Source organism: Balaenoptera physalus, assembly GCF_965194825.1.
Source record: "Balaenoptera physalus genome assembly, chromosome: 13".
In the NCBI taxonomy this organism is placed as follows: domain Eukaryota; kingdom Metazoa; phylum Chordata; class Mammalia; order Artiodactyla; family Balaenopteridae; genus Balaenoptera; species Balaenoptera physalus.
The window spans coordinates 108,012,299-108,037,350 of record NC_138892.1 but is presented as its reverse complement, the minus strand read 5'-3'; the positions used below and the strand labels follow the sequence as shown (position 1 = coordinate 108,037,350).

The 25,052-nt window shown below is 45.2% G+C and overlaps 1 protein-coding gene across 1 annotated transcript; it reads left to right on the top strand.

The window, feature by feature from the left end:
- Window positions 1-5,385: 5,385 nt before the first annotated feature.
- On the top strand, window positions 5,386-25,051 carry ATP6V1E1 (ATPase H+ transporting V1 subunit E1). Its single transcript, XM_082420865.1, has 9 exons — window positions 5,386-5,543; window positions 11,044-11,109; window positions 12,906-13,015; window positions 13,417-13,483; window positions 19,522-19,611; window positions 20,179-20,247; window positions 21,400-21,494; window positions 23,470-23,557; window positions 24,488-25,051. Exons 1-9 carry the CDS (start codon window positions 5,511-5,513, stop codon window positions 24,548-24,550), a joined length of 681 nt encoding a protein of 226 aa, XP_082276991.1. The 5' UTR covers window positions 5,386-5,510; the 3' UTR covers window positions 24,551-25,051.
- Window position 25,052: the final 1 nt, after the last annotated feature.

Genomic DNA, 25,052 nt, shown 5'->3' with positions numbered 1-25,052 from the left:
TTTTTTTTTTTTTTTAGATTCCATATAGTTTTTTATTTAAACCAGGGTCATGCATTGCATTTGGTTGTTAAATCTTTTAAGTCTCCTAGTCTTAATTTAAAAAAAGTTGACTTTTTGAATTATACAACAGAAATTAGTCAGCAATAAAAGAAAAGCTGACCGTTGTTACATGTGACCATATGGATTAATTTCAAAAGCGTTGAGTCAAAGAAGCCAGACATAAAAATGTACCTACTGTGTGGTTCCATTTATATGAATTTCAGGAACAGGCAAAATTAATCAATGGTTATAGAAATCAGCACTGTCGACTGGGAGTGTGGGATTGACTAGAAAAGAGCTTTCTCTCTAGGGTGATGGAATTAGTCTCTATATTGTGGTGATCACACAGGTGTCCTAACTCATCTAATTGTACTTTGTAGGTCTATGCAGTTCATTGTATGTAAATTTCAACAACAACAAAAAAAGTCACATGGAATAATTCTGTGTAGTTAGGTTGCCAATTTGATATATGGTTAGGTAAATTTCTTTCAGATTGCTTTCAGTTTTAGGGTTTGCTTTTTCCCCTTTTTAAAATTTTTTGAATATATACCACAAGGATAGCATATGGGCCAATGGAACAGAATAGAAAGTTCAGAATGGTCCACTGATTTTCAACAGAGACAATTCAATGAGGAAAGAGATACTCTCTTTAGCAAATGGTGTAAAATATATAATGCTTTTACAAAAATTAATCACAAGCAGTTCATGGGTTTTTGGGGTTTTGGGTTTTTTTTTTTTTTTTCTGACGGATCTTATGAGTGACACAGAGACCTAGACTGCAGCCTGATGTGATAATAAAACCTAAACTCTAGATTCAACTCATTCATTCTCATTCATCAGTTATTTATTGAATGCCTACTATGTATGTACCAGGCAGTATGCTGGATGCTGGCAAAAACCATGACATGGTCCCTGTTGTGAAGCTGACATTTTCGTTGGAAAACCAGATAAGAACATAGAAATGAAAGGAAAAAAACAAAATAGTTTAAAATTGTGGCATGTCCTGAGGTAAACAAACAAGGGACAGGAGTAGAAAATTAAGGTGACAGGGTGTTGATGGAAACCTCTCTCCAAGGAGGGGATATTTTAAGTTGAGACCTAAAGACTGAAGAACAACCCAAGGGGCAAGTGCAGGAAAAGACCTCAGGCAAAAAGCTTGAGAACAAACCAGTAAAGCTTGGAGCTGGTGAGAAAGGGAGGAGGAGTGATGAGGTCAATGGGCAGGGCCAGCTCCTCCAGAGCACAGAGGAGCCACCAGAGGTTATAAATTAGGGAGTGATTAGAGGCCAGCTAGGTTTTAAATTACTTTCTGCTGTGCGGAAAATTGGTTGGAAAAGGCTGTAAGTGCAAGCACGTAAGTTAGACTTTCACTGCTTTCTGCCACCATTTGTCTTTTTTTTTTTTTTTAATTTATTTATTTTTGGCTGCGTTGGGTCTTCGTTTCTGTGTGAGGGCTTTCTCCAGTTGCGGCGAGCGGGGGCCACTCTTCATCGCGGTGCGCGGGCCTCTCACTGTCGCGGCCTCTCCCGTGCTCTGCAACGGGCTCCAAAGGCACAGGCTCAGTAATTGTGGTTCACGGGCCTAGTTGCTCCGCAAAACGTGGGATCCTCCCAGACCAGGGCTCGAACCCATGTCCCCTGCATTGGCAGGCAGACTCTCAACCACTGCGCCACCACAGAAGCCCCTGTCTTTTCTTTTAAAAATTCCTCAACAAAGACATGATTTTCATCTACCTCCAGTTTCTGTGTGTATGTGTGTGTGTGTGTGTGTGTGTGTGTGTGTGTGTGTGTGCACTCCCCAGCAGACAAACTGAAGCCTTACCTTATCTATTCTAGTGACTCAGTTTCCAGATAAACCACAGACTGAGGCCTTAGCTCGGGAGCAGGTAAATCAAGGAGCACGCAAACCATCTCTTAAGTGACTAACCTGAAAGGAATTTAGGTCGGCGGTTTTGGTGAAGCCATAGTCAATAAACTTATCTGGGAGTGGGATTTTTGGAATTTGTCTGAAAAGCTGTTTTAGTAAAACTTCTTCACAAGACCTAAGCTAGTATAGGAGGAAATTGGATTTGGAAAACTACCAACTAGTTAATCTTTGCATGTACTCATAATAACTTTTTCACTTGTGCTTCACTCTCTGAAGCTTACCACGTTCTTACCAGATAGCACCTGGCCTGTTCCTCAGTGAATCAGCAAAATACTGCAGAAAGTAGTTGTAAGAGCACTGACATGGGGGAGAGGAAAGCAGAACAAAAGGCGATGTTACGTATACCTGTAACACTATTTTATTTAAAAAATGAAGTCCTAAGGCAAATGTGACGAATGTTAACTGTCAACTCTGGGTGGTGGTACATGGTACATAGACATTTGAATTCTTTGTACTTTTCTGTATTTTTTAATGTCTGAAAATAATGATAAATCATAAAAATCAGCACACTGTTTTCCAAAAAACAAAAGCACATTGATCTGGATAGTATCACATCTCTTCCAGACATTGTTTTCTTAAGTGATTAGACATGTATTAGGTTGAGGCTCCCAGTCTTCAGCCCCAGGCATTTGCAGAACATTGTAAAAATAAACAGGAGGAGGACTTCCCTGGCCGTCCAGTGGTTAAGAATCCACACTTCCACTGCAGGGGGCATGGGTTTGATCCCTGGTCGGGGAAGTTCTGCATGCTGCACGGTGCAGCCATAAATAAATAAATAAATAAATAAATAAACGGGAGGAAGGATTGTAATGCAAATGAGTGAATACCACCTCATCCTGACCTAGCCTGCTAGAGGCATGCATATGCCTGTCTTCTGGGATGATGAGGAATGAAACTATTAGTGCAAAAACTAGTTAGATGAGAGAAGCAAGCCTACCATCTGGTTCAGTTGATTAGACTACGGATCAAATTGAGATCAAATGCATGGATTTCCGTCGCCCTGTTAGTTTTACTGTTTTGTGGCTGAACCCTTCCCTTATTCAACACCACCACTTTTCTCAAATACGTGTACCAACTTGTCATACGCTACAAAGAAGTGTCCACTAGCACAGCTGGACAATAATTTGGCATTTGTATTAAGAGCTTTAAAAATGGGTGTGCCATTCCCATTAAAAGGACATGCGATGCGCTGAGGACACAATATCACACATGCACTTCTCCTGTAATGCAGCACCTGAATGTAATTATGAGGAAACTATCAGACAAAACCCAGTTGAGGGACTTTCTACAAGTGGCCAATTCAAATGACTAGTACTCTTCAGAAACGTCAGTATCAGGAAAGACAAAGTCTGAGGAACTATTCCGTATTAAAGGAGACTAAAAAGACAAGGTAATTAATACAATAGGTGATGTTGGATTGGATCCTGGATCAGAAAAAAAAATATTGCTATAAGGAATACTACTGGAACATATGGCAAAATTTGAATATGGACTTATTAAATTTCCTGAATTTGACTGACGTACACCCTTAGTCTTATGAAACACACACTGAACTATTTATTGACTCGTGAAATTTTACATATATATATATACATATATACATATGAAAAGTGATAAAGCAAATATAGCAAAATATTAATAGTTGGTGAATCTAGTTGATGGGAGTTTATCGCACTATTCTTACAATTTATATTTGAAATTTCTTCAAAATAAAAAGCTAGTAATAAAAATGTGTGTACCCTTTGGCCCATAATTCTATTATTAGGAATCTATCCTAAAAATAAGTTTTCAAAGTATTTTGCCTTTATAACATGTGGGCTCGAAGAATTTCTCCCTTAATTTTCTGAATAATTTCCTGTAAATGGATCCTGGTAATGATGTTGAAAAATGCACATGCTCATTCAGAATTCCAAATCAATTATGTAGGTAGTCCACGCTAAAGAACGTGGGGTGTAACTCCTCACTCCTTAAGTGTGGGCTGCACATAGTACATCTTTCCAAAGAGTGAAGTATGGAAAGGGGAAAAAAAGAGTAACTTTACAGTGGAGAAACCTCACAAGCACTGCTTCAGCCAAGTGATCAAGGTCAACACCAACAGTCAAAAATCAGGCTGACAGCATGAACCCTTGATGTGATGTGATGAAAATGGCACTTTCCCTCTGTGCTCTTCCTCCCCAAAACCCACAACCCCTGACCAATTATGTGAAGATCCCCAGAGGTGTACCTATAATATACCTAACAGTATCCCTCAAACTGTCAAGGTCAACAAAGAGGGAAGTTTGAGCAACTGTCACCCCCAAGAAGAACTTAACGAGGCAGGTCAACTAAATGAAAGGTGGTATCCGGGATGGGGTCCTGTAACAGGAAAAGGGTATTGGGGTGTAACCGAGCAGGACCCTGTGAGGCCTTCCCAGAATAACCCTCACCCATGTCTTCTGCCTGCCCTTTGTCTGCAGAAAAACTTCAGTCAAGGAATACATTTAATCAGACAAGTGGGAAAATGCAGAAAGGCAAACAGTCAAGCAAGCCAAAATAATAATACTTTAGCCATTACACAGTCAAGGACCTTTAGCTCTCCCGCAAGGGCTGTACAGTTAATGTTCTGAGCCGGGTCCTTCCAGCTGTTCTGCAGACACGGAAGCCCCCACCAGGTGGGAGAGGTTAGCTGCTCGCTGCCCACAGCACACAGGCCTCAGACCGGTTGGAACTAGGTTGATGATGCTGATTCCCGATTACCTCACCACCAACCAATCAGAAGAAGCTCCACGAGCTAATCATGCCCTGTTCCTGGAACACTGTAAGACTCCTCACCACCCCCTCCAGGTGGGACACACAGTTTTGAGGGCATTAGCCTGCCGTGGCCCCCTGTGCCTGGCAAAGCAATAAAACTATTGTTTTCTACTTCACCCAAAACTCCGTCTCCAAGATATAATCCAGCACTGGTGTACAGAAGCTGAATTTCCGCAACAGAAGAATACTAAGGTAACTGGTTAAACTGTGGGCTTTTGTCAACACATTAGCCTCGGTTAATGAAATGTAACAAATGTACCCCAGAAAGAGAGGAGGCTAACAATATGGGAACCTGAGCTCAATTCTCCGTAAATGTAAAGCTGCTCTAAAAATAAAACCTGTTAATAAGTAAAATATTGACGCATTTGCTTCCATTAGGGCCAGGAAAGTAAAACAAATTCTGGTTGGCAGAAATAAACCTTTTTTAAAAACGCAAGGGCTGCAAGGCTCCGTCAACGTCACGGGCAGGACAGCGGACCTTCCCTCCCGCCTCGGAGCGGGCTGCTGGGGAAAAGACAGGGAGAGGTCACGAGAAGTCACGAGTGAGCGACAGGAAGCGGGGCGAGGCGGGGCGGGACTTCCGGGCCGCTCTCTCCCCACTGGCTGGGCTGCCCGGCGACCTGCGAGGAACCGGAAGCCGCGCTCACAAAACAGAAGAGGCCGGAAGCGCATCTGGCTTTAGTCTCCCTTTCGCCCGCCGACCGCGTCGGTCCTGAGCTCCCGCCGGTAACCCACTGCCTCCCGTCGCTTGCACCATGGCGCTCAGCGATGCCGACGTGCAGAAGCAGGTGAGCGCTGGGCTGGGCCCCGAGAGGCGGGCGGGTGCCGCCCCGGGCCTGGGGAAGCTCCGCGGCGGCCTCGTTGGCCAGACCTCCCCGTTCCCGGGACCCCGTCTCGGGGCTGTGCGGGTCGGGGCCGCGTCGGGCTTGCGGGCGAGCGGCCAGCCCGGGGTCGCGGCGTTGCTCGGCGCTTTGGAGTTCGCGGGCGGCGGGCGTTGACCACCCAGGCCCGGACTTCGGGGAAGGGCACTCAGGCCGTAGTTTAGAGAACTCGTCTCTTTCTAGCTGAAGTTCTCGGAAAACCCTGACTAACGCTCACTCACTGCCTTGTGAGCCTTCTTAGATGAGCAGTACGGTGGTTTTTCCTTGGATGTTTCCAGTGCCTTTAAAACGCTTCTGCACTTTATTCATTAGGTGATATGCCCTCAGAAGCGTGGTGGTTCTTCCTTTCAGGGGATCTTAGGCTGATCACGGAGGGTAACAAAAATAGCGTCTGTGGGGCACTGTAGGAAATCTTACCGCATGCTTACAGAACAGCGCGGGTTTTGAACATTAATCAGCGCTGCGTCTGAGTTTTACTGTAGGAAAAAGGACGCAGTGCCCTCCACATAGTCCAGTGGTCACACCCCTAGTACCAGCTCTCGTCCTCCTCTTTTCCTTCGTTTTCCGCCTTGTTGTGATGTATTGAAAACTAGGGCTTCCCCAGGAAGAATACATGGCAAAGGTAAAGTAGTGAAACTAGGCCAGAACCGCGTTTTCTTTCTGTAAAATAGTAAGAACGAGGAAACGTATCGTCTGTACTCCTCCACACTACACGCCGTCCCCATCAGGGCGGTGCCTGTGTTCCCCGTATTCCCGGCAGTGACCAGGCCTGAGGATCGAGCACCGAGTAGGCGCCTAGAAATCTGGGTTTCCTTCAACTTCCTGCTCTTTAGGAGTTAGTAAAATTTTAATATAGTTATTTCCTGCTTTTCATCACAGTTGATTTCTGGAAACTACCTTGCAAAGCCGAATGGTGAAATTGTCTTTAGTCCTCATGCACTTTGGGTTAAGTCAAATCTTGTTACTCTCTTTGTTGTCAGATGTCTGCTTCAGTAAAGCAAAGCGCTGATTTCGGTAAACATCACTGCTTTTAGAGCTGGGAGAATCTGCAGACTTTCATGGATTCTGAGACAAGGGGGAAGCATAGATGTTTTTCAGGCACCATTAGGTGTGGGTCATTGAAACCCTAGGATGCTCTGTGAGATTGCACTGGAGCTGCCAAGAGTGCTAAGCCAAACAGTCTCCTATAGGAGATATATTATGAACTTACATCAGAAATGGACTGCTCGTTCCTGTTGGTTTTTCCATCACAAGTAGGTAAATGTATTTAAAAAGAGCCCCCTAGAATCTACTAAATTTTCTTAACTCAAGGATGAACTTGAGTGCTGGAAATAAAATACTAATACTTAAATGTGAAAAGAAATCCTGGGTTTCCTGATTTCTTCCCCACTGTATTAAAGTATTTGTGTATGTTGCTTTTTTTTTGTCTGAGGAGTATGGTCATTTATTTCATCAGATTTTCAAAAGAATCGTGACTCCAGAAGTGTAGAACCCAGTAGCTTTAGCAGGAAGAAGAAAAGTATATTTTAAGGGCAGATTTTTCTGCCTTAAGGGTGGAGTTAAATGTCCTGAAGGGGTTGACTTTCTCTTGTTGGAACTCCTAAAGGCAGAATGTGTTCTTGTTGACTGTAAACGGGCTTCTCTGACCTGGGTTAAAATGAGTGTGTTTTGCTCTAGGCTGTGCAGATCTCGTCAGATCTGGCAGCAGAGGGTCCAGCACGAGAGATGGAGGCAGATAATGCAGGTTTGAGTCAGGGTTCACCTCTAGAGGCCAGTGTCTTGTAGCATTTATAAGCACCTGAGCTGATTACTGTCTTTAAACTACTTTCAAAGTTGCAGACAGTGCAGTGTGAGTTTGATCTGAACTTGTGACGATTCCATTCCTCACCACAAACAGAAACACACACACAGGCACAGGTGTGTGGAGGTTGATCCATTTAGCAAGTTCACCGTGGTTTTTCTTAACAATGTAGATTTGGGTTCGGTACCCCAATTTTTCAAGGCTTGAGATTTTATAAGTATTGTATTACCTATAAAACGGGCTCTGATTGTCATAATTATTTTGGCTCCTCACTGGTAGGGAGCTCCTAAGAATTTTGACCAAAAATAAGTCTTCCCTTCTAAAACCATACTGTGTGTTTTCCTCAAGACTTTGATGCCATGAGGTTGTATTCTTTTTTTTTTTTTTTTAAAGCACCTGCTCTTTATTTTCCCTTTTTTAAAAAAATTTATTTATTTTTTGGCTGCGTTGGGTCTTTGTTGCTGCACACGGGCTTTTCTCTAGTTGCGGCGAGCGGGGGCTACTCCTCGTTTTAGTGCGCGGTCTTCTCATTGCCGTGGCTTCTCTTGTTGTGGTGCACGGGCTCTAGGCACACAGGCTTCAGTAGTTGTGGTGCGAGGGCTCAGTAGTTGTGGCTCACGGGCTCTAGAGTGCAGGTTCAGTAGTTGTGGTGCACGGGCTTAGTTGCTCCGCGGCACGTGGGATCATGGGCTCGAAGCCATGTTCCCTGCACTGGCAGGCAGATTCTTAACCACTGCGCCACCAGGGAAGTCCCTAGGTTGTATTCTTAACTCACTTTTTTTAATTGTGTAAAAGACATTACGTGAAGTTTACCTTTTTAACCTTTTTTTTTTTTTTGGCGTATAGTTGCCTTACAACGTTGCATTAGTTTCTGCTGCACAACGAAGTGAATCAGCTATAGGTATACACATATCCCCTCCCTCTTGGAACTCCCTCCCACCCACCCCCCATCCCCCCAATCTTGGTCCCCACAGAGCATCAAGCTGAGCTCCCTGTGCTATACAGCAGGTTCCCACTAGCTATCTCTTTTACACGTGGTGGTGTATTTATGTCAAACCTAATCTCCCAGTTCATCCCAACCCCCCTTCCCCCACTGTGTCCACATGCCCATTCTCTGTCTCCGTTTCTATTCCTGCCCTGCAAATAGATTCATCTGTACCGTTTTTCTAGATTCTACACATACGCGTTAACATGCGATATTTGTTTTTCTCTTTCTGACTTACTTCACTCTGTGTGACAGACTCTAGGTCCATCCATGTCTCTACGAATGACCCAGTCTTGTTCCTTTTTATTCCATTGTATAGATGTGCCACATCTTCTTTATCCATTCATCTGTCGATGGGCATTTAGGTTGTTTCCACATCCTGGCTATTGTAAATAGTGCTGCAGTGAACATTGGGGTACATGTGTCTTTTTGAATTATGGTTTTCTCAGGGCCTTTTTAACCATTTTTAAGTGAATGATTCAGTAGTGTTAAGTATATTCACGTTCTTGTGAAACAAATCTTAACTCACTTTTGTACAGACTCTAAAAAGTAGTTGGGGTACCTCAGAAGGCTTGAAACTCCCGACAGATTCTCACTCGTTCACAAATGTTTACTGAGCACCTACTGTGGGGGAAGTAAACCCTTAACCCCGTGTCCTGGGTTTACGGTGGTGTTTACCTTTTAGCGGGACAATTAGTAAGTGAAATGAGTTAATAAACTAGAGGCTCTACATTAAATTTTTTCAAGCTGCTTTTTTTCTTTTTAATTCATTATTCCTTTCAGGTAGAGCCCCTATGAAATGAAACTACCAGTGAGTTTGATTAGCTGTGTTGCTTGTATATTCATTTGGGTATATTTTACATCTGCCACGAGAGACAGTACTCTGTTTATGAGTATAAATTAGATCAGTCACCCCAAGCACCATTCAGAAGACTTTGGGGACTTCATTCTTCAATTGTAGCCAGAGATCTAAAACCCTTTAGCAAGTTCCTAGCCTTATAGTTTAGTTGAGGAGAGGTACAGGCAAGCAGGCAATTAGGACTGTGTGTTTAGGCAGAGAAGTGCAGAGTGTCCTGGGTGCAGATAAGTGAGAGGTTCAGGAGATTTTCCAAAGGAGGTGACAGTTAAGCGAGCTGAGGCTCAAGAAGATGGCTGGGCTGGGGGTGGGGGAGTGTTCCAAGTGGAAGGAACAGCATGTTTGAAATCTCAGAAGTAGAAAGAATGGCGAGCTCAAGGAAGTGAAAACCTGAAATGAGTGTAGCATGGGGGCTTCCCTGGTGGCACAGTGGTTAAGAATCCGCCTGCCAGTGCAGGGGACACAGGTTTGAGCCCTGGTCTGGGAAGATCCCACCTGCCGTGGAGCAAGTAAGCCCGTGCGCCGCAACTACTGAAGCCCACGTGCCACAACTACTAAAGCCCACGTGCCTAGAGCCTGTGTTCCGCAGCAAGAGGAGCCACCGCAATGAGAAGTCCGCACACTGCAATGAAGAGTAGCCCCCGCTCGCTGCAACTAGAGAAAGCCCGCACACAGCAACGAAGACCCAACACAGCCAAAAATAAATTAATTAATTTTAAAAAATGTAGGATGACAGGAACTAGGAGTCTGAGGAGTGGCCAGTGGTGGAGGTTACATTTCATGTGATGCTGGAGAGGTGAGCAGTGACCACATCACAGACCTTCTAAAATCTCTGCACTTTATCCTAAGGGGGTGTGTGGTACGTGATGAGAGGGGCATTTGTAAAGGATCTTCCTGGTTGCCAGGTAGAGTTGGTTAGCAAGGGAACAAGACTGAGAGCCCGGAGAAAATATGGAAGCTGTTGCAGTAATTCCGCCAAGAGATGACGATAGCAAAGATGAGATTGTGGCTGTGAAGATGGAGAGAGACGGACAAATTAAAGAGGTGTTAGAAGAGAGAACTCTTAGGACATGGTGACTGGATGTGGGGCCTGAGATACGGGAGGAGACGACTTGGATGTTGGTGCCGGTCCTCGAGGCAGAGGTCAAGTGGGAGGTGGGAGGAGAGCAATCAGTGTTCCTTACTGAGCGTGTGGAATTTCAGTTGCTGCGAGTAGGATCTCCTGGAGGAGCTGTCTAGGAGGCGGAGGAGGAAGCGTATGGCCCCAGAGCAGGCTGAGGAGGAGAGCAAGGACGTGCGAAGGGAAGCGCGTGCTCAAGAAGGGTGGTGGTCAGTGTACCAGGAGACACTGCAGATGCAGTAAGATAAGGGCGAGGAGATCGCTGTCATCTTATGAGAGTGATTTCACTGGGTTGGGGGGTGGGGACTCAGGTTGGAGTGCCTCGAGAGTAGGAGGCCCTCTGGTACACTCCATTAGAAATGGAGAAGGGGAAAGGACGGTCTGGCTGAAGGAGGCCGGAAGTAGAGGAGGACGTGTATTCAGTCCTTCCTCCCCATAGACTGAGTTCCTTGAGAGTAGGATAATGGCCTGTTTACCTGTGTTGTTGAATATTGCATCTGGTCCATTTGCTGGAGTAAATTCCAGATTGTAAGTTACCTGAGAACAGAAAGGCATTCCATAAATGATTGTTGAAAGAATCAGAAAAGATAGATATTTTTTCTTGTCATATTAAAAAATAAAGTAACCTTTTCCTTCTCCTTATAGATTAAGCACATGATGGCTTTTATTGAACAAGAAGCCAATGAGAAAGCAGAAGAAATAGATGCAAAGGTGAGATTCCACTTCCTAGGTTTAAGAAGTTATCAAAGTTTTGTACTGTCTTGCTTTGCTAATTAGTACTTAGTAAAATTGTGTAACAGACTATTGCATAGGACCAGTAAGAATCTCTTTAACATTAAAAATAAATTTTCCTTTTTAAACATTCTTTAATTTTTTTGCCTATGCCGCGTGGCACGCAGGATCTTAGTTCCCCGGCCAGGGATCGAGCCTGTCCCCCTGCAGTGGAAGCATGGAATCCTAACCACTGGACCGCCAGTGAAGTCCCAAAATTCTGATTGTCAATAAGTGTCCTGAAATTTTATGGTAGGGAGTAGAAAAGTAAGGGATGGATTAATTTTCTCATGGAATCCAAACTCAGACATTGAGCAACTGTGGCTAACTGATAGCTGGTCAGGGGAGGATGTAGTATTTTTTCATTGTTGTGTTGCTTTTTTATTTGTGCTTGCTGCAAAAAAGGTAAATACACAGTTTGGCGTATGTGAAAGGCATAAAATGCCTTTGGTGTATGTGAAGGCATAAAATGAAAGCCCCTGTTCATCATGAAGGCAGCGGTCAGCATCTAGAAATTTTACAGATATTTTGAGTTGCACAGTGTTTCTGTACAGTATATAAAATTGTTCTTTTCTCTAGGTATAATCATAGTAGGTCAGAATATATCATCTAATACTTGATTTTCATTGTCCTTTTACTTTATTCTACAGTGGTTACATTTGTTACTTATCAGTAAAGCCTTAAAATTGTGTGTGCCTGGTATCCTAGGGCCAAAACTGAATGTTTGAACTATTTGAGTAATTTATCATCTAAGGAAGAAAAGACTTATTTTGCCTGTCACTGAAATAAAACAGTTGAGAGGGTATTGTTTAATATATATATATATTTTTTTATTGAAGTATAGTTGGTTAACAATATTATATTAATTTCAGGTGTACAGCATAGTGATTCAATATTTTTATAGATTATACTCCATTTAAAGTTATTACAAAGTAATGGCTGTATTTCTCTGTGCTGTACAATATATCCTCGTTGCTTGTTTAATATTGTTTTGATGGCCATAGGAGCACTGCAGTTTCTCATATGGCTAGTTTCCTTATTTCTCTCTGGGACAAATACAGAACTTCTATTTCAGTTGGTAAATGCGTTTCTATTTAAAGTAGTCTTATCTCGTGTAATACCATCATCTTTACTTATTTCCTGTGATAGGTATAGAAATAATCTGTTAGGCATTTATTTTAGAATATGAAAGTTCCAGTATCTGTGCCAAGCATTAAACATCTGAATCAATAACTTTAGCTAGCTTCCAAAGTCATAATTTCTTACTGCCTGAAAATCACAGATGGCTGATATACTAAGATACCCTTTGTAAAAAGTGACTGCTCAATAATTAACACTAATAAAACTAATAACTCAAATTTATGTAGTTTATAATTTTAAAAGGACTGTTAGGTTTTGACCTACAAAGGAAAGGATACTATTTTTATTTTTTTATTTTATAAGGGAGGACACTTAGACTGAGATTTCTTGACCAAATTTTTTAGACAGTAACTCAGATCTTCTAACTCCAAATTCTGCGTCCTTTTCATTAGCCCTCTATTAAACACATGGATCAAATTTAAAATACATAATTTTTTTCATACACAGAATCTTCTGATTATATTCATTGAAACTTTGTTGGTGGATACTAGATATGGAATAACGTGGAATATAAGCAACTACCCTGGTCATCAGCTGCTTAAAATAAAACTGTCGAAATCTGTATAATGAATTAATAATAATAAATTCCTTGGTAGGCAGAAGAAGAGTTCAACATTGAGAAAGGTCGTCTTGTGCAGACCCAAAGACTGAAGATTATGGAATACTACGAGAAGAAAGAAAAGCAGATTGAGCAGCAGAAGAAAATGTGAGCTTTGAAAATCACTGGGACGAGAGGGTAAAGCAGGTGCTTTGGAGTCAGGCAGTTACGGGTTCTGGTCTTAACTGGACCACTCACTGATTAACTAACCTTGGTCAAGTTGCTTAACTTCTCTTTCCTCATTTGGGAAAATGGAAGGCTCACAGGATTATTGAAAGATATAGTTGAAATAACTGATAAGAAAGTCTTGCCACTTCATAAGCATTCAATAAATATTTCCTTATCTTTGAAAATAAGTGGGTAAAAACCGCTACATGTATTTCAGGGAGTTCTCTTTGGGATCTGTACAAAGAGAAGTGTTTGCACGTATGTAGGAGGTTGTACCTTTCTTTCTCTATGGTGGTTGTTTTTTATGCTGTAATGATACTACTTCTCCGTGCCTTTTGCAGTCAGATGTCTAATTTGATGAATCAAGCGAGGCTCAAAGTCCTCAGAGCGAGAGATGACCTTATCACCGTGAGTAATTAGCCCCTTTAGTTATAGAATTATAAAATGTTTATTCATTTGTCTGTTATAGAGAATTCACTAGTTAACGTTAGATTAAGGAGCTGATGAATGATTTTTAGAGAGAAAACATTTGGTCAGCAAATCATTACACTAGGTATTGTAATAAATACGGAAATGAATAAGATGTGTGTCCAGTCTTCAAGGACCTGCTGCTCTAACAGAGCATGTAGCTCCTGGGTATATAGCACGTGATGGGGGGACCATACAGTATCTGAGGGCGATGGGGACTAATAAGGCTAGAAAAGTAGGATGGAGTTACTATGGGGCCATGAGTGCAAGTGAAGAGCTGTGCTTGCTTTCAGTAGAAAGCTGTTGAAGGTTTCATTTTCTTTTATGAGGAATATCATAAGTAGGGTTCATGATATGAGTACGTAGACTAAATTTTTTTTTTTTTTTTTTTTTTTTAACGTAGACTAAATTTAGCAGAGAAGAGGTTAGACAGAAAACCATTTGGGGAGTACTGTCACCCAAAGGAGAGGGCAGAAACATACCACTTAGATGAGACAGCCTGAAGGAATTTGAATTAATTCAGAAACAAGGGACTTCCCTGGCGGTCCAGTGGTTAGGACTCTGCTCTTCCACTGTAGGGGGCACAGGTTCGATCCCTGGTCGGGGAACTGAGATCCTGCAAGCTGCGTGGTGTGGCCAAAAAATTAAAAAATGTAGAAACCAAGCGGAGGCCTCTGTTTCCGCTGTTACTCATTGTTATTGTGGAGGCCCTAGATTTCTTACAAAATGGAGAGACAAGTTATATAAATATTGGGAAGGAAGAAACAGTTATTTTTTTGAAGATACGATTGTATACTAAAAAAAATACAACATCTGAAAAACTAAGAACTAGTAATTAGTTCAAAAAGGTGACTGGCTACAAAGAGAATATACAGAAATTGATAGTTTTGCTACATGCCAACAGTAAGCAATTAGGAATAAATGTTGGTGAGTAGGACCTATATGGGAAAGCTATAAAACTGAAAATATAATACTTGACTAAGCAGAAGACATACCATCTTCTTAGATGACTAGAGAAACAAACTAATACTGTAAGATATCGGTTCTTGTTAGGTGAGTCTGGCATGGTGGCAGCAAGGACTGAGTGGGGTGTCAGTGGTGACACGTTTTATAGGAGGAAGCCCCGGACGTTGGCTACTGATTGACTCCTCCGCCTCCTCTTCTTTTTTAAAAAAAATTAATTATTTTTGGCAGTGTTGGGTCTTCATTGCTGTGCGCAGGCTTTCTCTAGTTGCGGCAGTGGGGGGCTACTCTTTGTTGTGGTGCGCAGGCTTCTCATTGCAATGGCTTCTCTTGTTGCAGAGCACAGGCTCTAGGCGCATGGGCTTCAGTAGTTGTGGCGTGCAGGCTCAGTAGTTGTGGCTCGTGGGCTCTAGAGCGCAGGCTCAGTAGTTGTGGCGCACGGGCTTAGTTGCTCCACGGCATGTGGGATCTTCCCGGACCAGGGCTCGAACCCGTGTCCCCTGCATCGACAGGTGGATTCTCAACCACTGCGCCACCAGGGAAGCCCCCCACCTCCTCTTCTAAGGCTGACGCCAAACCCTGAGTTTCAGGCCCGGCTGCCTAGGAGGGTGGCTCCATTAACATGGTAGGAAGTCAGGAGGGTGGGCTCTTTTAAGAAGAACCACCAGATCACGTTGGACATTCTTTGAGGGGCCAGGAAGCCTCCAGATGGAAGTGTCTGCCGGGATGTCGAGTGTGAGGATACACAGAGGTGACTCACTAACATAACTCCCTTAACACTTAATAGACCAAACTTAATAGACCCCAGAGTAGCCAGAGTTTATCTGCTTCTAAAATTGTCACAACTGAATGTCTTTCTGCTTTCGATGCTAACTTGATCTTTTAGTTTTCACTCTTCTATTTTCATTTCATAGTTAGCTGGGTCCCTTTGGCAGTCAGCTGTTTGGACTGCAGGGTTTGCCTGTGTTGGTCCTGCACTGTGTGCTCAGTCCTGTAGGAGTCTGCTGTCTAACTGGGTCTAGACCAGAGACTGTATCTATACTGCAGCCTCTTGAGTGTGACTGTGAAGAATTAGTCATTACCTCGGAGACGGAAGGGAGAGAGCAGCCTGAACCAAAAACAGAGGCCTGGAATTGACAACACGGGCAGGAAATGGAATTGTCCAGTAGAGTGGGGAGTGTAGGAGCCGAGGCTGGAGAGAGAGACTAGGGTTCAGCTGGAAGAGCCTTGAATGCCTGCTGAAGAGTGTGGGACAAATCCTTTGACCAACTCTCTTAACTCTAATAGGCATAGAGATCACCTGGAGGGCCTTGTTAAAATTCAGACTCCCGGCCCCATTTCCAGAGATTTTCTATGTTCTCATCAGGAATAAACAGCCCAGAGTAATCTTGTTGCAGGGGGTCTGAGAACCACACTGAGAAATACTGCTTTAGGCTTAGATTTGTGTTGGAGAAAGAGAACTGGTGACGTGGGGAGAGGAAATGAGGTTATGGCTTAACTTTGACCTGAAGGTCAAGACATAGAGAAGCCTAGACCACGTGGCAGCAGAGGACATGAAGAGACGGCATCCACAGATGCTGAAAGGTGTGGTCTGTAGGACTTGGTGACTGCAGGTTGTGAGGCGTCAAGAAAGACCTAAGCTTTCTCACCAGGTCGCTGGGCACTTGGATAGGTGGTGAGGGTTAGAAATACAGGGGGAGGAGCAGGTGGGGAATGGTGATGAATCTTGGCGTTTGAATCGCCTTCAGAGTCCAGGCGAACTTAGGGGAGGCTGGGGCTTCCACTCAGACAGCACACAGGTCCCACGTGGAGCTGCGTGTCATGGGTGAGGTCGCCAGGTCGTGGATGGAGAACTACAGGGCCAGGGGAGCAAACCGAGAAGCCTCCAGCTTACGGCAGGAAAATAAGAGACTGCTAAGGAACATGGGGGGAAAGCAGTCGTGTTGGAGGAGAAGAAGGAGAAGCCAAGGGGACAGAAAACTTGAAGAACAAAATGGTAATACAGTGTCTCATGCTTCAGCGAGAAGCATGAGGTCTTTGGAGTTGGGGATCGAGGTTTCACTTCTAACTCGTACCAGAGCAGCGCCGTTGGGTTGGTAGAGACAAAGCCTGGTGGTGAAAGCTGGACAGGCGAGCATGCGGTGAGGGCCTGAAGGCAGCGGGCATGTGAACTGTCGGGGTTTTCTTGTTTTTCTTTTATTTTTTCTCGTTTTGTTGAACTGTCCATGTTTTGGTAGATGGCAAAGCCAGTTATTCTGTAGTGTGCAACTTGGTTTCAGAGCACAGCCTGAGCTTTTGTTTTGCTAATGTATAATGAGAATTTTGTTGAAATAAACATTTCTGTAATTTCAGTTGTTCTAAAGCGCTTGTTTCCTTAGTCCTTTGCAGCCTGACGTCTTGCCGTCGGGCAGTTTGCAGTCTAGTGAACCCCAGTGATGAGGCGGCACGGAGGGTGAGGAGACCGGCTGTGAGGTGATGGGGAACAGGGCGACACGTGCGTGTTTCCGTGGGTTTGGCTCTTTTAAAACGTTTAGTTTCTCAGCTTTATCCACAGAATAAGAAACTGTGAAAGGAAGGGCATTTGTCAAGCAGTTGGCTAGAAAAGGATGTTGACAAAAGATGGAAGGAAGGAGAAAATACAGAACCAGGATAAAAATGGAAAGCAAACAGGCAAGCTGTTCTGCTACCTAAAGTGCATGGTTGCGTAGTCCTTTAGCTACTTTTCTCTGCTGTTTACCCTTTTCCCTGCCTGCCATGAGGCTTTCCAGGTGTAAGAGCCCTTGCTTTGGAATCCCTGTGAGGTGTGTTTCTGTTTCACCACTATCTGCTGTTCAGTGGGCGAATTTTTTTTTATCCTAATATCTCTTCATTTATTTATTTGGCTGCATCGGATCTTTGTTGCAGCACACGGGCTCAGTAGTGCAGCACGTGGGCTCTCTAGTTGCAGCATGCGGGCGCTCTAGTGGCGCATGGGCTCTAGAGCGCGTGGGCTTAGTTGCCCTGCAGCATGTGGGATCTTAGTTCCCAGACCAGGGATCGAACCCGCGTCCCCTGCATTGGAAGGCTGATTCTTTATCACTGGACCACCAGGGAAGTCCCGGTGGGCGAATTTTTTAACCCTTTTGAACCTTCCTTTTCTTATAAAATGGGGAAAGCATATGCGTGAAGCTTCTTTAGAATTAAGTTGGTCCACATAGGAAAAGTGACCGTGCAGTGCCTCACACAGGACAGGCCTGGGGTAAGTAACAGCTCTTTACCGTCACTTCCTAAACCTCACACTGTGTAAGGTGTTGATGTTGTCGTTTAAGGGAGATAAAGAACAGACCTTTAGAGATTGTGATTTGTTGGTCCTGAAGTAGAGATTTCTGGTGTTGCGGTTAAAGAGACAAAACAGAAATGTCTCTGCAGGAGGCCCCCGACTCTTCACACCAGGCACGAGCAAGGAGACGTGATTTCGATGTTGTCGTCATAATCGGGTTTTAGTTTCTTGCTTTCCAGGAGCAGAGTCTAATATTTTCAGGATCCTAGAGGCAGTTAGGTTCAGGTGGACAGATAGTGCCCTTCCAAACTCTCAAAATACTGATCTGTAGGCTGACACGCGAACGGCAGTAACCTCCACCCCTCTCCATGGGGAGTCAGACTACAGCCAGAAAGTTGAGTTTAGAAGCAAAGAGTGTCACTGGGGTATTACTTAAGTTACCTTCCTGACCTGTGGGGCATGTCTTTTAAGTGGACAGGAATGATTCAGACGAGGGACACTACAGTTTACGTCGGTTAGGTTTCGGCTTTCTTAGCTGGAGTAGAGTTTATCCAAGTTCCTACTCCCTTGATTGGAGTTCTGGGTGGTGGTAAGACTCCTCATTTGTCCATTTCCAGATTTTTCATAGTGGGTTGTTTTTACAAGTGGCTGGCATCACTCTTTACAGCTTGACTTGATGCTCATTCTTTTAGAGTAAACCTGTCCCGTACTCTTCCTGTTCACCCCTACCTGCTTGACCAGTGTGGACAGTCAACTCCAGCACAAAGAGAGCTGTGCTTGAGGGGTCTCCTGGTGAGGAGGGGCTGAGGTTCCTTTCAGCCAGATGTCTTGTATCATAAACGCTTCAAATCTTTGTGCCGCAAGCGTCCTAGATTCTAAGGGCTTCAACTGCTCGGCAGTGGTTCCGGGCTGGGTGTGGCTCCAAGGGTGACTCTCAGAACCAAATACAGGGCCACTTCCTTCTCTCCACCCTCACTCCTCAAATTCTGATTGGCGTCTGCGTGAGCATGTATGTTCTCCCTCTTCTTTAAATCCCCCAAATCGTTCCAGAGATCATATTCAGTAACGGAGACATGTATGTGGAAGGTTTACTAGGATGAAATGTTCTCAGCGGTGTTGGGTGGCCAGCAGTGGGACTGAGAGGCGCCATCTCTGCCTTTTCAAGGACCTCGGTCCTCTTTTACCAGTAAGCCTGTACGTGCTTACCACTTAATGAGTAGCTGCCAGCGTGCTCTTCTCAACCATGTGAGATTTGTCTCCGGAGTCCCTTTCAACATCTGTTTTAGTTACAGAAGCCAGCGTTTATTATAGACCATTAGAAAATACAAACTAACATAAAGAAAATTGAAATCATTGACAGTCCAGCCTCCCGCAGGTAAACATTGATGACACTTTGTTCTCTTTGCAGAGACTGCTTTTTCTAATAAAAAATGGAACCATCTTGCCCACCTGCCTTAATAGTTTGCTTTTCATGTCTGTGTGATGTAGCTCTTTCTGTGTCGGTCAGTCATGACTGATCATCTGGGCTCTTCTGCCCGAGTGTGAGTTCCCTGGGAGCCGTGGCAGTGCTCTTGCTGCCTGTATCAGTGTCCTTCGGGCAGCATCTGCTTTATCGCACACCTCAGAGAACATGTGTGGAGTGACAACACAGCCAGAAAGTGAGAAGTGATTGGACACAAGCTGGGCCAGCCCCACGTGGGTTCCAAGCTGACTACCCAGGTGTGTAGATAACTTTTTCTTTTTCCACACTTTGTAGGACCTACTAAATGAAGCCAAACAGAGGCTCAGCAAAGTGGTAAAAGATACGACCAGGTACCAAGTGCTGCTGGATGGACTGGTCCTCCAGGTAAGTTTGTAGGTCAGATGCACCACTGAGAGCCATGTCCCTGCAGAGTCGACAAGATGGGATAGAAGCCAGCTGTTTCTCCTGTGTTCTCATTTTAGCTCTTTTCCTTGTCTGGTCGGGAGATGTGTGGGAGGACGGTGGTGTCTGGCTGGTGGATGAGACTGATGTTGTCTTAACTTGTCCTTTGTAACCTCCAGCTGTAAACTTTCCTAATTTGATTTTACCACTAAAATGCTTGCTTTAGATATTGAGGTTCAGACCACAGGCTGTACAAATTTTAATTGTTTGCTGTTCAGCTGTTAAATACAATATTTGTCTTCAACCTAGTTGATGTAAGACTCCCGTATGAATTTCGTTCCCATCACCAGAGCATTGGGTATATTTATCTTGTTTGTGATATGAAGATCTTGCCATGTTCTCATACTATGTAGGCCATCTTTGGGGGAACTTAAACAAGAGGACTGCTTTCCCAAACAAGATGAAAGAGTTATGAAGACATCTTATTTGCTGTTGTTTTATTTTATAGTTTGCAGTTTTTACTAATTGTATCTGATTGTGCTTTAATAGGGTTTGTACCAGTTGTTGGAGCCCCGAATGATCGTTCGTTGCAGGAAACAGGATTTCCCTCTGGTGAAGGTAGAGCTTGAAGAAATCCTTTTTCTTTTTAAAGATCAAAATGTTGGGGACGAAATGCATGCTGTAATAAATGACAGCTCAACCATGGGGATTAGAAGAGTCTTAACATGTTGTAGATACTAACTTAAGTGTACCTGAGCCTCTTATTTATTTTCTTAAACAAATCAAGTTGCCAGCTGAGTTAGTACCCTCCTCCCTTTCTGGAGACCTTGTAATATCATAATCTTCTGAAAATTCAATAAAAACAGTACCTACTAGATTGGAGCAGAGGATAGACAATACCATCTAAATAAAAGAGACAGAGGCGGGGGGAGGGGCAGGTGGAGACGGTGTTTAATGGGGACAGAGTTTTCAGCTTGAGAAGGTGGAATGTTCTGGAGAGGGATGGTGGGGACAGTTGCACAACAATGAACGTACTTAAAGCCACGAACTGTACACTTAAAACTGATCACGATGGTAAATTTCATGTGCATTTTACCGCAGTTTTTAAAAGCAGTGAGCTGGGGGAAGTGGAGGTGTAGGACAGATGGAAGAGGGTTTCTCACGCTGCACTGCACTGAGCGTGGCGTGGAAAGTCCCATCTTCGGACAGCACTGTAGGCTCCAGGAGACACATGAGAACGTTTTCTTGAAGGAACTTTATTCTTTTTCTGGCACGATTACTAGTTGAACAGACTGACACATACATTGGGGCTCAGACAGTATCTGTCATTTTGTGACGGGCTTATTTCACTTGGCAGTAATGTCTTCAGCGTTCATTCATGTTGTAGCGCGTGTCAGGATTTCTGTCTTTAAGGCTGAATTATATCTATAGACCACATTTTATTCATTCATTTATGTGTTAATAGACACCCGGGTCGTTTCTACCTTTTGAGTATTGTGAGCAATGCTGCTGTGAACATGGGTGTACAAATGTCTGTTGGGTCTGTGCTTTTACTTCTCTTGGATAAATACCCAGAGGTAGACTTGCTGGATCCTGTGGGACTACAGTACCATCTGCCACAGCAGCTGTACCGTTTTACATTCCCACCAGCAACACGTCTGTTCTTTTACTTGAAAAATAATTAGGAATATCTGTTTGTACAGATTGTTGGTTTTTTGGATATCTGCTCCATAGTTTCTGATAAAACCTCTCTGTTTTTTGTTTTTCCAGGCTGCGGTGCAAAAAGCAATCCCCGTGTACAAAATCGCCACCAAAAGAGACGTTGATGTCCAGATTGATCAGGAGGCCTACCTGCCTGAGGAAATGTAAGGAACGTTTCTGCTTTTAACACCCGAGCTGCTCTGGCTGCGCAAACGGCCGTCCGCCCGGCCTTGCGCGTGTCCTCTGGGCGCCCCTGGCAGGATGGCGGTGTGGCCACCCCACGCGTGCCTCGTGCTGCCTCGCGTTGGTGCCTGTTGGTCTCCCCCTTGTTAACCAGCTTCTTACGGCTCATCTTGCCGAGAAGCAGCACGGATTCTGTACCCAGAACTTGAAGCTGGGTCCACGTGTGTCCTAGGTGCTGAGAAAGGTGATCAGTCCCTCTGACAAGGAAGTAGCCGTGTCTGGCTGGCAGACCCCTTGGTGTGGAATGCGAGCACCCGTGGTGCTTCTGCTGAGCGCGGGGAGACTCGGCGTGGTTGCGGGGGTTGGGGGGTGGGGTAGGAGCTCCTGGCCGGGGAGAGCCCAGGGCATTTTCCCCGTGCGCCTGCCCGCTGGTCCACCCCATGGGCCAGCATTGCGGAGGCCCTGGGACACATGAATTTAGGATTGCAAGACCTAGTTCTGAGTCCCGATTGGCCTGTTGCTCGCTGCAGGACCTCGAGCCCAAATCCCATCATCTGTAAAAGGGATCAGTCTTGCTTGCTTCATAAAGTGAGGATCAGAGATAGGGTGTGTGTGTGACGGTGCTTTCCAGCTGAGGGCCTGTGGGAGCTTAAGCATTATTGAGCATTACTGTCAGATCGAGGTCTGCTTCTCCACTCTGCCAGGTGTCGGCCAGGTAGGGTTGGACTAGTTACTTAGTCTTCCTCCTCTCTGACTTGGGATAACAGCACCCGCCTCACTGAGCGGAGTGTGGAGACCATGCAGGACTCAGCAGTTCCAGTCAGGACCACTGTGCCTGGTGCTTTGAGTTTGCTGCAATCCCGTACATGCCCTGCGTGTTACAGCATCTCCCCCAGAACTAAACACATGGATGTTTCTGAATGGAAGCAGGAGCGCTCACACCCGAGGGGTAGTTATGAAGGGACACCAGCCATTTGCTGACAGGTGACTGGAGCCCAGTTCAGGCTCCGGAGCCACTCGAATTAGATGGTTCTGTTTTCAGAGCCTTTGAGATTCAGAATTGCAGGTGAAGGACTGTGCAGATTTAAAGTGGAGTTTTATTCAGTAAATCGGTCCTTTTATCCACCTCTTAAGCCTGTTTCCTGGTTTATAAATGGTGAGGAGACCCAGACTCCAGGTCCCTGGGGAATAGGAGTCACGGAAGGCCCTGGATTTGGCGTTCAGGGGCGCCTGGCGCACAGCAGACACACCCCTTCCCTTGCTGCCCGCGTGGGGACAGGGCCTGTTCAGAGAAACAAAGAGGAAAGGGGGGAGGAGGATGGAGTAAGAAAATAATATTCACGTCAGAGCCCTTTGAAATTTTCTAGAGAAAACTGGCAAAATTTTTTCCAGCCTTTGTCTCAGAGCCTGCTTATTTCAAGAAATATTCTGTAAAAAATAGAATTGTAATGCAGCAAAAGAATTTCATACCCTGAGGCTCCTTGTAGTAGGATGTGACCTATCGGCCTTAAACCACTGAGGACTGGGTTTGGCACCTGCTGGGATGGAGCCTTTTATCTGAGACACAGGCACTGGGGAGGATTGCCTGTCAGCACCCCGGTACCTGCAGCGTTGGGCCTTTAAGCAGCACTCAGATGAGGATTGTATGTATTGATTTGCAAACTGGGACGCAGTCTTCCCCCTTTCTGTCCAGTTGGGGAGGGCTGGTTGTTAGAATAGCATAAAATCAGATTGGCACATAGTCACTTGGTAATGACAGTTATTATCAGCCTCTTTACCTTAAATCTCCAGAAGCTTCTGAATTAGCTTCAAACTTATTGCATATGTTTATTGCCCCTAAGAGTGTTGAGACCATCCACACACCAAGACAGCTATTCTCCAAGAGAAGAAGGTAATTGTATGTGTGTCTGTTTCCCTCAAATCTGTAAATGTGGTTATTTCCGGTGTTCTCTGTAGAGCCGGCGGGGTTGAGATCTACAACGGGGATCGCAAAATCAAGGTTTCCAATACCCTTGAAAGCCGGCTGGACCTCATAGCCCAGCAGGTGAGTGTGGGGCCACTTCTCATCAGTTAGTTGGCCTGTCGTTACAGGAGGAGGAGGTGCTGCAGAGAACATGTCAATTGGGTGGTATTTGGAATCTGTGATTCTTTCTACGTTTTTTGACATTTTCTTAAAAGGAACGGGGATTCAGGCATTTAGTGCCATTTGCTGAGAGGATATCGTTTACATGAGGGTGGCCTTGGGGTCAGAACGAGGGCTTCGTGTGTCTAGGATTTTAATGTATCTGTTTTACTGCATGTGGAGATGCTGACCCAAAGCCCCAGAACCCCAAAGCCCAGCAGGAATAGTGGAAAGTCAAGCAACTGCTCTTAAAGGAATTGCCACAGGGCGCCAGGCTCTTCAGGTGTTTCCGGGTTTGCAGGAAACTTGAGTTGTCCCGAGTGCGGGGCCTCTTCCAGGGGTGTGGTGTGCTGCCCCGACCTTGACCATCGTCTTCTGGTAACTTAAACCTCAGAGCTGTGCTACCCACCAGCCACATGTGGCTAAATGAACTAAAACTAGGTACGGTGCACGGTTCGCCTCCTCAGCTGCACTGGCCGCACGCGGCTGGTGGCTGCGTCCTGCGGTCGAGTCCTCGGGCTTTTCCAGTTGCTGCCGTGCGCCTCAGCACAGACCTGCAGTCAGCTTTCCACCCGGCGCGCGCTCAGCAACTGTTGAAAGAACGAGTGTAGGTGCTCCAGGATGTCACCTCTTCTCCCCGTATCAGAGCGGGACGGAAGCCTTAGACGGTCATGGCGCCCGTCGTTTTTTCTCTTTCCCCTTAAGCAGTGGCCTTAAGCCCACGTTTGCGATCGCTGAGTCTCTTGGTCGGACTCTGGCGGTGCTTGGCCAAGTACTGGGCTTCATGGCTTCGTGGCGGGGCTGAGGCGCGGGGGACGGCACCGCCTCACGCAGGAGCTTCTTTCTTCACAGATGATGCCCGAAGTGCGGGGAGCCTTGTTTGGGGCAAATGCCAACAGGAAGTTTTTGGACTAAGCCTGAGGGAGGTGGCGTCCGCCCACTGCGTGATGTGGACGTTTCTGATGGTTGAAGAGACAAGACGGCCCGCGTAGCTTCCTTTTTGCTGTCCTCCTGTCCTGTCCTGCGTCTGTCGGTGGAAGCCCTGCTGTAGCGAACGCCCCGGCTGGTGGGGACCGACGGGCGAGAGTCTCACTTAGTACGATCGAGAAACCTTCCTCTAGCTTGTCTCCAAGTAACACAGCTTCCCGCTGTTCTGCAGCACAGAGGCGAGGGGTCTGGTGGTGGGTGCTTGAGTGTCCCCAGGCCTCCTGCTCTCCTGAGGTCCAGCCTCGGGGGGCGGGGTGGTGGGCTCTGGGGTCAGGTCTCCGCTCTCTGGGCTTCAAGTGCATGTGGGGCCTCATTTCTTCCAGCAGCAGCAGCTTCAGTGTTACCTGTTTGGGCCTAGAAATGTCTGTAAATGTGATTTAAGATCTAAGCCGTGAATATGCTTAATTATTTATTAAAACATAACACGTAC

Coding starts and splice junctions, on each gene's coding strand:
- ATP6V1E1 (XM_082420865.1), top strand. CDS start 5,511: ATGGCGCTCAGCGATGCCGACGTGCAGAAGCAG. Junction 13,016..13,416: donor ATTGAGCAGCAGAAGAAAAT/GTGAGCTTTGAA, acceptor TGCCTTTTGCAG/TCAGATGTCTAATTTGATGA. Junction 13,484..19,521: donor CGAGAGATGACCTTATCACC/GTGAGTAATTAG, acceptor CACACTTTGTAG/GACCTACTAAATGAAGCCAA.